Here is a 16462-nt window from a genome sequence, read left to right as displayed (position 1 = left end):
CGGAAATTTTCCTGCTAATGCCACAGCGAACGGAATTTTATTAGCTTTTGGTTCGTTCCAGTGCAGCAGTGGCGTTTAGAAAAGTTGGTAATCGCTATATTAACGAGAACACCCGCCACTGTTCGGTCGGAAGAGGAATCGGCATGCCTATCCGTTCTTTTACCTTTGTGCTACCATTTAAATGTAGCAAAAATCAAGCGATATGAATCGAAATAGTTAGGATTAAAAATATTTCCCAGTGGAGGATATAAATTGCTGTGAAAAAAAAAACTTATTTTATCTTAATAGATAACGGTTCGCCAAGAATATACCTCTTTTTTTCTTTTATTTTTATCTTCTTTATTGAAAATCAACTTTTACGACAAAACTTACAATCGTGATCTTAAATCCTCCGATATTTTTTGCTTTGTGTGCATCGAACCGTTGATTTTGACCACATGCAGGTGTCGAAACATAAAAAAACCAAGGATACGCACACATACACACACACACAGACATACGTGCGCGCGTATACATATAACACGAATAACCGAATGCAAACGTCCCTAAGATTCGTCTTAGCTTCTCGCTCGCTAAGCAACATCCACTGTAAGACGAACTTAGTCCGAAAGTTTACCGTAGTCGTTTGCGGTGGTACGTTATCTGTCATGCGACCTTGGAGCAGCAGCTTAACGAGGGACTGATTATAGCCAGTAGTAACTTAAGGGCCTCCTATAACGGTCTCCCGCTGCCAACTATAGCTTCTCGAGACACGAGGAGCATGATTCGAACACAATCCGCGTGACACAGGTGTCCGTCTGAAAGTACGCGCGCCGAGCCTCCCTCGAAGATTTCACCATATGGAGTAAGAAAGAATCAGCCGAGCGAGGCCTAAACCGTGAACGAGGGTTGCATGCTGTCACGTATCGTGGAAAATTCCATAACGGATACCTGCCAGTGCATAGCTAATTGTTATGTGCGACCGTAAAAGCGGGAGGAAAACTATTTTCTTACAACAAAGGAAGAGAGTAGGACTGAAGGGATTGAACGAAAGAGGAAAGAGAGAGAAAGAGGGGGGGGGTGGAGAGGCGATGAAAGAAGATAAAAGAAAAATAAAGGAAGAGGAAGACATAACAGAGAGAGGAAAACGGTCAAGAGAAAGGAAGACGGAGAAACACACGCATATTTTCGCACACTGCACTCAACCGGTTGTTCCCGCGCTGGAAAAACGCATAGTAGCAGGTACATTGGACAAACCGGAGAGATAGAGAGAGAGAGAGAGAGAGAGAGAGAGAGGAGGGAGAGAGAGCCAGCGAGCGAAGGAGGGTCCGATGGGCTGGTACCCATCCGACTGGAGGTGGCACAAGGAGGTGGGACTCTTCGTCTCGTTCTCCTCTTTCAGTGGAGCAGTCACAACTCGGCCGCTTTGAGAGTCGGTCTGTCCGGTCACCGTTCGCACACTTTCCCGCCGCGTGTATCCAACGTATGCGCACACGACCGCTCGCACACACATACACACACGCGTCACGGCTGCCACCTGCGGAATAACGCGCGCAGAATTCGGGGTGCACGCGTTCTCCATATCGCGAGCTGTGAGTCAGGATACGCTTCTGTAAGTGAATTGTTGGCACACGTGCGAGAGGGTGCGCGACCATTATAGAGGAAAGGCCATACGTGGACGACGATGACGTTGATAGAGACGCATCTTCGCGCGACTGTCCCGTAGACGAAACATCAACCGAGATATCGGCTGGCAAATAATTAAGGCGCGTGAGCGCGTATGTGTGTTTCTTCGTGGTAATTGTGTCACGTGCGCGTGTGTGTTTGCTCCTGATGATTTATTCCGATTGTAACCTCTGCCACCAAGAACTCTGCGAAAACATCTGGAACAAAGTAACAATTTCGTAGAAACGGCTTTGTCAGAGCGGGCCAGTACACATTCGCCGAAAGAGTCAACCTCCATTTTGAAAACTCACCTCAGCATTATCTATATTAAGTAGTGATTCTTATCGCCAGTCTTCGAAATTACTCCTTTGAATCGGTTCTTCGTCATAAAACTATGAAAAACTACGAAATACTGTTATAATTTTAACTGTAGGTGAGCAATGGAAGGCCCGTAATATTAAAAAAAAAAAAGATAAAACATTTCTAACGAATAAAATTAAAAATATAAAATCAATAGAAAAAACTTTAAAAATGTAAAATCGAATATAATAAAAACAATTTTTATAGTCATTATTTTAATAGTCGTCAAAATAAACTGTAAAAAATGTTTATCTCAATCTTTCTATTAATTTTACAAATAAAATGGAATAGGAGGGACTGTTTTGTTTAAAATTTATGAAAATCGAATAAAAATTTTATAAATTTATAAAAATAGTTACGCTACTGTCGACACATATAAATATTTTGCGGAATTTATTCCGAAGCTGATATCAATACGAACCTGGTTCACCAACAGCATTGAATGGCTCGACCTTGTTGTCGAGCTCCTCGTCATACTTTCCATTGTTTCTTGGCGTTTTAGCAGCCTCGCCATCGACTCATCTTCAATCAGTTCGGCGATGCCAAGTGTTCATTAAACACGAAATCTGTATAAACTCTTATAACCTACACTGAAGAGAGTCGGTGAAAGAAAAAGATTGACGGCACTGTTAGCAACACGACCGGTCCAGAAGTGGGATTTTTAGAACTCTCTTTCAGGTATCTTTTTGCATGATGATTTTCAATTTGTTATTCTGATTATTGTAACTCGGGATCTTTTCGCATATGCATATTTTGCAAATTGTTTAAAGATATTTTAAGTATAAGCTATGAAATTATTTAATATCGGCAAAATCAATGAGTGACAAATCGAGTTGTTTTCTGTATTTGCCTGATTATTATTTAGCGTTTTCTACAGGGTATCTGATAATTACTATGTCATTTCTCGTGGACAGGTAGAACAGGTTAAACTGAATAAAAAAAGGCCTTTGTCATTTTGCAAATTTCTCAATAATTAATAAAGAAATTAATTAATAAAGATGTTTCTCGCCGTGTAGCAATCACAATCGTCACTGTGACGCTGGTAAAGAACCTCGGTAAAAAACTTTTTAAGATCTTTTTCAGTTTAACTCGCTTTACCTGCCAGAAGATGTGGCACAGTAATTACCAGACACCCTGTAAAAGTATCGACATATTTAATAGGTAAATTTTTACTGTGTGTTATAATAGGGGATGTTCGATAAAATCCCACGTTAAATCATAAGAATATATCTTGGATAATTATTTCTTGAATGTTAAACGATAACTGATTTATTTCTGTTCTATTACAACGCAGTCCGAAGAATCTGCTATTAATTAAATTGATATTTTCTTGACTATGCTGCGGTCCATTTGGCGTTACAAATGCTTCGAAGTGTAGTAAATTTTTCTACATTTCGAATAAGACCAATTCGTAAAATTATGTGACTATGACTGCCCCCGGTGATTAACGCTATGAATGCTTCGTAGCGTTCGATTGAATTAGGACGAAGAAATCTACACTTCGAAGCATTTGTAACACCAAATGGACCGCAGCATAATCACGAAAATAGCCATTCAATTAACAGCAGATTAAATTCTTGGGACTGCTTTAATAGAATATTAATAAATCAATTATCGTTTAATATATCAGGGGATAGAACGTATCCCGATGGAATTTCAAAGAGAGGATTTCAAATTTTAAATCGAGAAAATAATTATACATACAATTGGAGGGGAAAAAATCACAGTGGTGTAAGTCAAATTTTTCAAAATATTTTACAATCTGTACAATATATAAATTGCATCTATGCACACGAGAAAATATTTAAAAAAATTTGACTTACATCACTGTGGTTTTTTAATCACCCCTCCAATTTTTTATGACGTAAATGAGGTGTAATTTATGTACCATTTATATTTAATAATACACTGTACGCAAAAAAATTTTTATTTTCTATAAATATCTGAGAAGCATACGCGTAACATACTGATGCTATTCTTATGTGAATTAATTTGAATTAACTAACAATTTGAGCTTCAGTGATAAAACCGTATCGAGTACTCAAGCTTAACTTTCATATGGAGAAGTAAAAGCCATAGTGGTGTAAGTGTCATCTTACACCACTATGGCTTTTACCCTTCATATGTTTAATGTCTTGACATATAACAAAGATTCAGAATTATATTTAATTATTTGAAGTAAAAAAAAGTATATCGTCATAATAAAATATGTTTACAAATTATTTATATTTTATATCATTAATTGTGTATGAATATGAACTACCGCATTTGAATTGATCATTTTCAATAGCTATAAGCCGCGGAAAGAGTTAATCTTTTTTCGAAGAAACGAGAAATTTTAAGCAATTCTTTTTAACGAGCAAGGACCGATGCCTTTGATGATTTTGGAAATCATGAAATTAAAATTATGAATGAATCTATTTAAGCTATTTATAAATAAATATGTTTAATTATAGAGCTATTTACTAATGAATCCATTTAATTATAAATGTTTACATGTATGTGTATCAGAGATAAATGCAAAAGTATCAAAAATATTGAAAAGTTATCATAGTTACCAAAGGTTTTTTTATATTTCATTTGTATGGATTTATATTGATTATTTAACGCATATATCGCTCATTTGCTACAACAACGATATAACTAAAAAATTGTCATTTTTTTAGTTGTTTGCAAAAAAATAGTGAGAGTTCAATACAGTGAATGAAGAGCTAATATATTGCTAGATAATATATTGCTAGATTTATTTCTCTACCATATTTACAAATAATATCACAGAATTTTAATGACTCAAAAAATTCCAGCTTTTCTTCTGGAAAACTTTTTCCTTTGAGTTATGTCATTGTTGCAATAAATGAGCGATATCTTCAAACTTCTAAATGAACCTAACTTTCTTGCGAGAATTAGACGTTTATCCTATTGAAAGAACCTCTACACATCGCATATCAATTCACGAATATCGGTTGAAGAGCACGTTTGAAAGAAATAACATTACTCGTATAGTATGAACTTTTCACCAAGATTGTAACGATCTCAATGGATATCAGGTACTGCAAGGAAAACCAATAGGACTGCTTATAGCATGAAGAATACATATTTTGCATTGGACGCGGTTTTTCCTAAAGTCGAAAGCAAGGAAAGGGTAGTTCGTGGTTCGCGAGCGGGACAAATGTTGGGGGTGAAGATAAAGAGAGCGAGAGAGCGAGAGCAAACAAGTTCGAGTTGTACTCGCGAGGATGGAACAGTACATAGAGGAGGGGATGACTCCGGTGGAGAAACCGAGACGGAAGAGTGGGGAAAGGAAGGAGAGTGATTCGCACATGAGTGAGAGAGCGAAAGAGGGAGAAATAGAGCGAGAGGGAAGGCGGGTTAAACCGGCGTGTGCGAGCGAGCGAGCACCCCGCGAAGAAAGAGGCGCGCGCTAACTTGGACGAAGAAGCCGAGCGAGGAGGGGGCGGATGGGGGGATATGTATGGAGGCTTAAGAGAGGGGCGGGAATCTTAGGAGGGGCGCCTAACGTCACGGCGCATTCACTCACCGGCCGTCGCCGACGCCGCTCTGTGTGTCGCACACGCAACCCGCACGACACGGTCAGTTCTCTCTCGACCACCCCCTCGCGCGCTGCGGCGCGCACCCACGCGCTTCCTCCTGCCGTTCTCCTGCGTGACTCTCTCTCTCTCTCTCTCTCTCTCTCTCTCGGCCGCGAGGATACGCGTTAACTCTCGCACGCTGCATCCACAATCCTTCTCCTCCCTCCCCCCCGGTGTACCCTCCGCGCGCCACGAAGTGAATTTTCCGTCCCCCCCTCGCTCGGTGGTGTCTCGGAGCGACTTTGTGAAACTCGGAAGCCCAGTGTTTACCCGCGTATTTACTCGGCGGTACACGCTGCGGAAGTTAACGCGGGGGGGATCTCTCGCTCGCCGAAAGTGCTCGCAATTTGCATTTGCCAATTGTTTTGGTGTGGTGTCCTAAAAACGTGTCGCGCACGTGTGCGCACCGAAATACTTTTGGGAAAGCAACCCACGTGAGACGCCGACGCCGACGCCGACGCCGGTCGGTGGTTAGGTCGTACTCTTTTGTGATCTCTTCGCTATACGGTGGGTGACAATAGTGAGGAATCAGCTGATCGTTTAAAGGCGCAGTGCTCTCCGTAGGCTTTTTGTATTTTTTCCCCCTTTGCGCCTCGTTCTCTCCGTAATGTTTAGAATTCCTTTTAAGAGTTGAAACAGTGTCTTTGCTTACCGGTTGTGTGCGTGAGATATGATATGTGACAGTGTGATATTAGTGGAATGGACTTTTGCAAGTTCAAATTTTGCTATCTTTCCGTATGGCACAAAGATCATAATCTAGATCTAAATTTCTATCAGATAAAGAATTTTGTCTATTATTACATATTTTTCTTGTTACACGTACTCGTCTCTATTACATCGTGATATGTTTCTTCCGCAACTTTTTCTTGATATTCTCTTTAATTAATTCCTAAACGGAGAACGTGTCGGAGCAAATGAGGAAAATTCCTGTTTTCCTCGTTTTTGCTCATTCATTATTCTTCCCTTTTCTTCGTTTCACCTTTTGCTCTAACGTGCGTGTAGTCACACAATAGAGACGCGTTCACTCCTCCTGGAGATACAGTCTCTCCGCGCGCAAAAGTGTTCTGGCCACACACATGGTCTTCCCGCGCAAAATTTCCCGCGTCGTCGGAGTAATCATTGGCAGTCGACGGGTCTGCAGGCCGGTGGTCCCTCCCCGGCATCTTGCAAGAATGCACGAGGCTTCGAAGATGACCTTCGAAGGTATTGTTCGGTGTGCAGTGTGCCGATCCCATCCATCGTATGATGTTCCTGCGCGCTCCGCATTGTTTGTGACGCGAGTGTCCACTAAAACGTAGATTGCACCGACTGTGCATTGTCCTTCCGTATGTGTTTTATTTTCCGGCTTTGAAATTACGTTCTCTCTGCGCGACGAATAAAATCGGCGTACGTGTGAGCTCGATGATTTCGATGAGGCCTCACGAATGTCGATGTTGCTGATGCCTCGGAAGGACGAGGCTTTTCGCATTTTTCTATGCCCCCTCATTGGCTTGGACGATTCTAATTTGGAGTCGGACGGGTTGTATTAACGAAGGAGGAATTGTGCCCTACACGCCGAGAGGAATCGGAACTCATGAGATCCAATCGTGGAGATTTGTAAGAGTTCGATCGGATCAGTCATGCGAGACCGGTGCTAACCCTCAACTACCAGCATCCATTGTTTGAATTTGTGTGATGATCGCATCCGAGCTTCGTTGCATACCTGGTATTTATGATTGCGAGCCATGAGTCAATTTTAAATGGACGTTTAAGATGCTATCGGTAAATTGTTAAGTAAGTCTTCCACATAAATTTCCGGGCGTAATGCGTATGCGAGCTCTGACAAAAAAAAGACTATTCAATCGTTTATGTCGTTTTCCTCTTTATTCAATAATAGTTGAATGGACTTGTACTTATAATACATTTTTGTGCGTATAATACATTTTGCTTATAATACATTCTTATAATAAATTTGCACATTTTGTCGCTTCTCGGGAAACGCATGACAGAAACATAAATAGTTAACATTATATTCTTACGCTTTATGTTCTTGTCAATTCAACGAAATTACAATCTGCGATACATTGAAAAATATTTTTCGGCGGTTATATGACAAAGACACATTTTAATCATATAGAAAACGTAAAGAAAATGTACCCTGTACATTTGAAACAAAAGAATTCCGAGGGAAAACTTTAAAAATACAAACGAGAAATACGAGAAAAAATCCTTACGTTTGTAGAGGATATATATAAGTAGATATCATAAATTCTCTAAACTCCAGTAATGATAGTTTCCCCAATGTAGACCCGTTACTTTCTTCGTGTTTTGCCAAGTCTACAGTTGGATAATGATTCGCTCAGGAACGATAGAGTAATATGAGGTGCAGCAACTAGTTTTCTCACATATGTATCTCTTGACTAGCGAAGTTACGACTTGAGGGTGGGAATCCGATCTTCTCGACTGGCTACGGGATCATCGTATATTTCTATTACGAAAATTTCGAATTTCCGTACGTGCCATTGGTCATAATTCTTGTTGTTCGCGAGACTCGCACAGGCATCGACGTTAATTCCGGCTCTTTTCCGTATAAATCGTCGCCTCGTTTGACGAGAAGTTTTCGGATGTGTTATGCACCGCTATGACTAATAGTTTGCCCGCGTGCAACGTACAACGCGGCGCCTCCTCGAGACGCGGATGCGGAAATGAAAAAGGAAAATAAAGCGCGGGCAAACAGAGGAGGACGCGGGAGAGTAACTGGTTGACGTAAATCCGCGCTTTTTCCGAACACGTGCGAGTTTGACAACAAACTTGCGGGGAGTTTTCGACTGTGCCCAGTGGCGTATCCCGAGCCGGCGGTCCCCCCGAGCTCCATGTGAATCGCGAGCACCGCAGAGAGGAAAAAAGTATTCCTCCTCTCGCGCGAGGCACTTCTCGTCAAAGCGAAACGACGGGTTTTTGAGCGCCAATTTTACGCTCGCCCGTTGTGAGTTAAAAGACACCGAAGGAGGTTGAAAAGCCAGCTCGATTATTTAGCCGCGACATTAAGATCATTCATTTGCACTCCGTTGTTGTTTATCATCAGTTTGTTGTATGTCCGTCTCTTCTACGAGACTGGGGGGACTGTTTACGATCGCAAGGGTGCCGTCAGCTTGGCAATTAATTATCCGATGGCTGATAGAGATTTTATATTAATTGCTCGTTTAACGCCGATAGTGACGGCGACAGTAGATGATTGACAACGCAGAGTGTAAGTGAAACTTCTCTACTCCGTTCGATACCGCGATTCTATTTTCCGAGATTTTCTAAAGTCGCGCGTTGCTGCCGGGATATTCGTTTCACGTAGAAGCTCTTTCGAACGCAAATTGAGCGGGAGAATTCTCCTATTTCACATGCGGCGTGCTCGCGTTTTCTTCACACCCCCCCCCTCCCCTCGCGCGATTTTATATTATTTTTATCGTTATTGTATTATCGCTAGCGTAATTGCGACCGAAATGGTTTATCGAGCGCGTATCTGCAGGTGGGTTTTTAACCGGATGCAATTTATAATCGAAGCTGTCGCATATGTGCGAATGACGTGACGTTGAAGAGGTGTACGCTCGTTCCAGGTCACGTCGTGCGCCTACGCACGTGTGCCGCCTTTTGCATTAATTACGTTTTAATTATAAAATAAACGCACGAACGCTACAACATTCGTTTCAATTCGCGTCGCGTACAGACAACTAGAGAAACGTATAGAAACTCAAGGGTCATCCATTCCGTTAGAATTGCGTGCATGCTTACCCGTATGTTAAATAGTGTATTTTATTGACGTAGAGGGCGAGAGAGAAAGAGAGAGAGAGAGAGAGAGGAAGAGAGAGAAAGGAATCAGTGCAGGAACTAATTAAAAATGAATTTGCAATTTTGTTAAGTACGGTTCACATTATGGGCACCTCATCGACCTAATTTAAAGTCGTACATTTATATAAAAGCGTTACGAATAAAGGGAATAAAACGAAAACCTCACTCGTATCTGTGTAACGTGCCTCCTCGACAAGTTTACGAATCGCTGCAATTTAACGGATGATTGATAGAGACGGGTTACTCTCGCGGATAGTGTCTTCTAGCAACTCTCCAAGAATTGGACGGATATATTGTCAGTCAGCGATCAGACACAACGCACAAATATACTTGATTAATCGTCCAAGAAAATCTTTCGGAGTTTATTCTTTGTCATTCTCACTCGTTTGGAAAATCGCAGGTAGGTGGTTGGTTTCGATGCGATTGCCAGGCATAACTTTTTAACTCTGCATAAGTATACCTTGTATCTGTGCGGCATACCGGGACGGGTTTTCACATGGAAAACTTCTCTCGTAACACTTTGAATTTTGGGCGGCGCTACAGAAAGCGTGAAAATTAACCGTGGCCGCCACTCATCTCCCTCTTCCGGTTACCCCCCTTTTTACCAGGCGCGAAATTATTCATAGCCAAACACACCCGATCGTCGATGAAGCGAGTGCCGATGCTGCTTAAATACTTGGCGGGTGAATCGCCCGTAGTGCGATAATTATCCGTAATTATCGCGTATTCGACCGAATAAATAATTAACGCGTATGCTATCTCGGGAACAGCACGTATCTGATGATCGTTTGTCTCGCAATCAGCGACAATAATGCATAGCGTAACGCAGCTTGCAATCTTTGCAAAATCACATTTCCGACACGGCCGTTAGCCTTACTTTTCTTACCTGAAAGAGGTTTCTTCGAAGAGGTGCCTTCTTGTGTCTATCAGGTCTGTCACCTGTAACATAATCTGTACAAAATTTAGATTGAAACAATTTTCTGCAATAAATCACTTTATTATTTTATTCTGTCTTTACTTGCATTATACATAATTTTTTAAAGAAAAAGGTAACAAAAGCCATATTTATGATAACCAAAATAGCCGATCAAGAATATATGGGAATGGCCAGTTACGGATTACACAGGCGATGAAAAATCTCTAAAATTTTGACGCTAATCTGTTAGGATAACTATGGAATGCGTGAAATAGAAAAATAATGCAAATGGAAGGTGCAATCCCAGATTAAAATTGTCACGCGGCAATCAACAGCGTCCGTAGGGAAAACGTTGACTTCGACATTTATCTCGAGTACGTTATTGTAAAAACTTTCTAATTGGCCGGCTTGATATCGACGCGAGCGCGCATCATCCGTGGATCCTCCGGAACTTCAAGAAATATGGCGAGAAAAGTTGAAGAACGCATCTACTTACTACCTCTATATATGATCTTCGGGACAACGCGTCGCTATATATTTCCTTCTTCCTTCTTTGATCTTTCTCACTCTCTTTCATCTCCTTGGAGAACGAGGTTTGTGACCCCCATTTTAACCATTTCGCATATTCCGATTTTAGGAAACCGGCAAGATTAGCGTCAAGGCGGCAAGAAAAGCGGGCGGACAAAGAAGTTGTAGGACGTACGTGGTCACGTGCGTGCGTGCATGGGAAAGGTAAACCGAAATACAAAGACCACGCGGCACCAGCGAAAAGGCGGCGGGACAAGGTGGCGGCTTTGCTAAGTCACCATCTTCCGGCGGCAGCGGCGGAAGAAAAATGTCGAGCGTCGGGAACAGTCCTAACAGAATGGCTCTGCAATCGCACTATTCCTTACGATGGCACAACCATCTCGCCCATATACAACGGGCGTTCGAGGAGCTGCTGCACGCGGAGACGCTCGTCGACGTGACCCTGATCTGCGCCGACAGCAGCGTCAAGGCACACAAAGTCGTCCTGAGCGCCTGCAGGTAAGTCCTAGATATAGATACTCCGTAAAAGAATTTTTCTTCGCTTGAATTTTCCAGGTGCTGAATCTTATTCTGATCTTTTGCTCTTCTTGTGTTTTTAACGCAATCAGCTAAATTTTTATTTTTAGACTAAATAAAATTAACGAGAAACTGATTTATATTTAGTTATTATATATATATATATTTAGATTTATATTATAGTTAGTATTTGAAATAATTATTTTTATGCTTGTTTCAATTCTGTAGAATTTAACACCCACGAGTTGCTTTTGTATTAATAAATAAGGAAGAAAAATTTTTACGCAACAGATTTATGAGATGAATAATGATACACTATATTCACGCCTTAGTGAGTGAAATGCTTCGTCTCGGTATCGCGATAAAAAAAAATGTTTGCAGGATAAGAAATATTAGTTCGACGGCAAAGGTTTAAAGCTTTCTAAACTCTCCGTCTTTGCCCATGTATCTCGTGACAGTAACTTCCTACACTACTTACCCCTTTAGCAGTTCCTCGCCTTGATTGAAAATGATCAGTCGAGTTTTATTGATCGGCGGAAGTGTATAGTGTATCTTAAAGAAGCGACGCGCACTGAAACTGAGAGTGGTTCTTGCGCTCGGCGGGTCTCTCTCTTATCCGAAGAAAAATTTCTTCGTCGCGTCTTACCTTCGTGGTTTACCGGGCGACTAAGTGCCGCCTCGCACCGTCTACGCGGTACCGCAACGCTCTTCTCACTTCGCGCGGGAACGTGTGACGTAAAGTTGACAACGAGCGAAAGTCTTGTACCATCTGATTGATTCGAGCCGTCGCTCGATCGAGGAAGGAGCGCTAATCCTTGCGGTAACTTTTTGCCCGCGGTTTCTGGCCGCGTCGTTCTGTCTTACTGAGCGAAGACACGCAACGTTTCACGCCGAGACGCATGTAACGCTACGAACAGCGCGGTGCAAAATTTTTCTGATCGATTTTGCTGTAACGTAGTTAGCGTAAATCGATCAATGTAAATCAATCAAAATTGGAAAAACGTATGGCTTCTTTGGAATGATCCCCAATCGAACTTAGAAAGGGGTGACCTAATCCTAATCGTATGGAGTCGTTTTTCCTATGTTACAGTCCTTTCTTCGAGAGGATATTCGCAGAAAATCCATGCAAGCACCCCGTGATCGTGCTGAAGGACTTCTCGCATCATGAGCTGTCCACTTTGGTACATTTCATATATCGCGGCGAGGTGCAAATCGCCCAGGAGGAGTTACCGGGACTGATGAAGGCCGCGGAGTGTCTGCAGGTGCGTGGGCTGTCGTCATCGGAGCCGAGGCCGGTGTCGACGGAGCCCAGGCCGTCGTCGTTGGCATCAACGCCGACGCGCGATCTTATCCTGGCCGAGTTACCGACGCCGGAAGTCGCGCGACACGGCACACCCGAAGAGGACGAGAACCAGCTGGAGAGCACGAGGGAGATGAAACCCATTCTGTTTCAACCAACGAGGGACCACCCGGCCAAGCCGCTCATTGGCCACATGAACTTCGGTATCCGCGAGAGCTGCGGCTCGCCGTCGATGCCACGCCGGAAACAGGCGCGTCCGCGCCGACGATCCGGCGAATTGCTGCCGCAAGATCTGAGCAGGCGCTCGACCCCGCCGGTCAGCTCGAGTCCGTTGACGAGCGTCCTTAATCTCAGCGGTGGTCAGCACCAGGCGCAGCAGCAGCAGCTGTTGCTGCAGCAATCTCAATATCATCAGCAACAATCGATTAACAACGCGCAGAACCAGCAGCAACAGCAGGAGGACATGGCGGAGAATCTCTCGATGAAGAAACCCATATCGCCGAGCGGACTGGATCAGCATCACGTGAAGACGGAGGGCAGCGAGGCAACGAGTAGTCCTCGCGGTTCGCCGCTCACGGGAACCAGTCTGTTGCATCATCCGGATGGTCCTATACCGGACATTCCGGCGGCCGTGGCGGCGGCCGTAGCGGCGACTGTAACATTGTCGCTACCGACGATGCCGACGTTGTCGCTGTCGCAGCCGCATCCTACCGAGTACCTGACAAGCCTCGGCCAGCTGACGAACCAATGGTTGCCCGGGCATCCGCAGAGTCAACTGCCGCCGCCGCCGCCGTCGGCCCAGAGTCACCATCCACGCGAGGACAGTCCGCACGGTTCCGGGAGATCTCATCCGTATCAGCAGCAGCAGCAACAGGAATCGGCGTTGCCGCGACGTAGCGCCATGGCGATGTTCACGCCGACCTTGGACGGCGTAACGGCTCTGGGTGGCGGACTTTTCTCACACCATGCTGCTACGTACGACAGAGGCAACCTCCTCGCGGATTCGATTCTCACGGATAATTTCAAGCCGGAGGCGCTGCAAAATCTCTTCGGTACGCCCAATCTCGGCCCTCCATCCACCAAAAAGACAAAAAAGCATCGAAGTGATAGTGACGCGCCACGTAGATGGACCGATCATAATCCTCGGGCACTAGCAGTTAACAGACCCAAGGGGCAACACAGCGCTCCGCGAGGAGGACCACCAAGGTCCTGGACGAATAACGAACTAACACTCGCCTTGCAACATGTTTGGGAAAAGAAACTAACCACGTCGCAGGCTAGTCGTATGTTTGGCATTCCCTACAACAGCTTACTGATGTACGTGCGTGGTAAATACGGAAAGAGTCTAAAGCTCGAGCAATTACGTAGGAACTGTACCGGCGCCAGCACCCCCGAAATCATGAATAACAATAACATCAAGCCCGTCCAGCAGTCCGCGCAGATGAGCCATGGGCTCACCGGATTGCCGCTGCAGCATCCGGGGGACAACGGCGGATATCCCCATCGCGGTCTACTTGGCAGTAATATACCGCAGCCGCAGAGCTTTTATCCGGCCGAATATGCTGCTGCATCGTTTCCTCTAGCAGTGAATATGGTGCATATGCTACCTCCGAGCGAGCAGAAGGCGTTCGAATCGTCCGCGAACCCGGGCGGCGACGGGGGCGGGGGTGCGTGCCTAGGAAGTGGGGGAGGGGACGGAACCGGCAGCAGTGGCGGTGGTGGCGATTTGACGAACTCGCAGACCAGCGAGACACCATCCCCCATTGTTGACCATCACCATCATCAGGAACCGTCGATGCAACCGCAACCAACGCAATCGGCGCCCGCGTTACTACAGCAGAACGGTTCCGATTAGGATTGCGTGGAACTGTTTGGCTGAAACGGTACGTTCTTGTATGTTGATGTTAAGCGATGATTGATGATTGATGATTGATGATTTGTGATTTGTTACCTTTGCCCACCAAGGGCTGGGCGGATGGTCGATTAGTCCCTCTGGCTGCGCATATCGTACATATATGCGGTCCGTCATTGATTGTTATAAAGAAATCCGATAAACATATATCGCCAAAATGCGATAAATTAGCTAATTATCTTGAAATATTTTAGCAGATTTGAGATTGATCGAACTTTTCTAAAATGTCGGCTGACATTTTCAAGATTCGCCTTCATGCCACATACTCGCATGTAAACTCAAAAACCTATAAAGTTTTCAGTATACTCTTCAACTGACAAAGGACATTAATCACAACTGTTTAGAATTCGATCTGATTCTTCTTTAATCCGAGAACGGGCGCTAAAGTTAACAAAACACTATATAAAGTGTCGAAAAAATGAACCTCTCGTCACAGTAATTTTAATATGCTTCTTTCGTTTTTTAAATATTTTTTTAGTTTGTTCTTACTTTTCTCGGAAAATGTTGAGTAAATCTATTGTATATACATATTGTCCTCAAATACTGATAAATTATAGAACAATCTACAATATGCAATATGTAATTAATAACAATGACTTTAAATTGGGATGTAAAAATAGTCCCAGGTGATGCAAAAAATGAGGCGCTCGTTCTTCGGTTAATATATTGTTAAACACGAAAATCTAGGAGACATATATTCTGATACGTGTCCATTTTGATATTTAATTTAAAGAACGAAACAATTCCCCCTGAAAACTAACGCTTATATCATATTCTAAGCAATTATTCGTCGAAACAATAATTTGTATAAAAAATAATATAATTTGTATATTATAATTTTTATCGGTGTTTGCTTTTATTTGTCTTATGATTCAAGTTTGATTGTACATCTTAAGAGCTTTATTCTTGTCTATATAAAAAATGTTTTAGACAAAACTTTTATGATTTTTTTATGTATAATTTATAACTCTGTAATTCTCTTAGATATTTATACATAACGACATATTTCATCAAATCGGTTCCGGACAATTGTGACATGTTCCTTGTAAAACATCTTTGTCTCGAATGCAGCAATATACGTCTAGCTATAATTGACGGATCCATCTGTGGATCTTGGATATTTTGTGAAAGCCGTTTCACATGTCGCAGCCAGAGGGTTAATCGCACGATAGTTAATTAAGCGACTCCCTCCGTGAGGCTCCTCATCGCACGGGGGTTATATAGATTTACACGCGCGCGATTCAACACAAGACACTATCCTTCACAAGACTGACTTTTACCAACCGACTCGCAGCTCTCCGCAGGGTACACTCTCGATGAACATTCGAGCTTTGCTCAATCCACGCTTAAGCGCCATTAACTGCTCTCCGCTCGTTTCTGTGCTTGCCACTTGGGTTTCGTTGTTGTGTCTTTCCTCCGTCGGTGGTTGGGCCGCGTGTAGCGAGATTTTTACCGTTGTCAAGAACAATACTCACACAAGAGTCCTTCGTATAGTACGTATAGTTTGATATACCCGGTGAATATAATTTGGAAATTGACTCTTACAATTAGTAGATGTCTAATCGACAGATTTGTTTCCCGAAAACATCTTTTAAGTGAAGATGAAATTAAAAGTAAAACTTCAGTTTATCAAAATTGAATCTTGATAGCATAATCTTCGAGCATACATTCCGCCTTCGACGTTCGGGCTCGTTTCAATCGAACTCGCCGACGACACCGCAGATCGTCGTCTTGTTTTAGCGTCGTTCTCAGTCACTGATTCTCTCTCGGGAGTTGCGAATTGAAGATTGTCGAATCTTCTCGCGATAATGAAACGGCATCGAAAACATTGCCGACACGCTTTCGCGAATGACTCTCGGCGCTGCTACAAAATAGTT

At 43.3% G+C, this 16462-nt stretch overlaps 1 protein-coding gene across 3 annotated transcripts; it reads left to right on the top strand.

Annotated features, from left to right (window-relative positions):
• Positions 1-226: 226 nt before the first annotated feature.
• Lov (jim lovell) lies at positions 227-14611 on the top strand. Of its 3 annotated transcripts, none has more exons than XM_071717729.1 (3): positions 227-2682; positions 10967-11355; positions 12464-14611. In XM_071717729.1, exons 2-3 carry the CDS (start codon positions 11165-11167, stop codon positions 14526-14528), a joined length of 2256 nt encoding a protein of 751 aa, XP_071573830.1. In that variant the 5' UTR covers positions 227-2682; positions 10967-11164; the 3' UTR covers positions 14529-14611. The 3 variants fall into 3 exon arrangements, with proteins under 3 accessions (XP_071573830.1, XP_071573829.1, XP_071573831.1); XM_071717728.1 differs by lacking the exon at positions 227-2682 and adding an exon at positions 5478-6797; XM_071717730.1 differs by lacking the exon at positions 227-2682 and adding an exon at positions 5543-5594.
• The last annotated feature ends 1851 nt before the right edge of the window (positions 14612-16462 follow it).

The sequence above is a fragment of the Temnothorax nylanderi genome, unplaced genomic scaffold (assembly GCF_030848795.1).
Source record: "Temnothorax nylanderi isolate EJ_2023f unplaced genomic scaffold, tnyl_v1.0 TNYL_tig0223_pilon, whole genome shotgun sequence".
Taxonomy (NCBI): domain Eukaryota; kingdom Metazoa; phylum Arthropoda; class Insecta; order Hymenoptera; family Formicidae; genus Temnothorax; species Temnothorax nylanderi.
Note: the sequence above shows the minus strand (reverse complement) of the source record. Positions and strands in the feature narration are given on the sequence as shown.

Coding starts and splice junctions, on each gene's coding strand:
- Lov (XM_071717729.1), top strand. CDS start 11,165: ATGTCGAGCGTCGGGAACAGTCCTAACAGAATGGCTCTGCAATCGCAC. Junction 11,356..12,463: donor GTCGTCCTGAGCGCCTGCAG/GTAAGTCCTAGA, acceptor CCTATGTTACAG/TCCTTTCTTCGAGAGGATAT.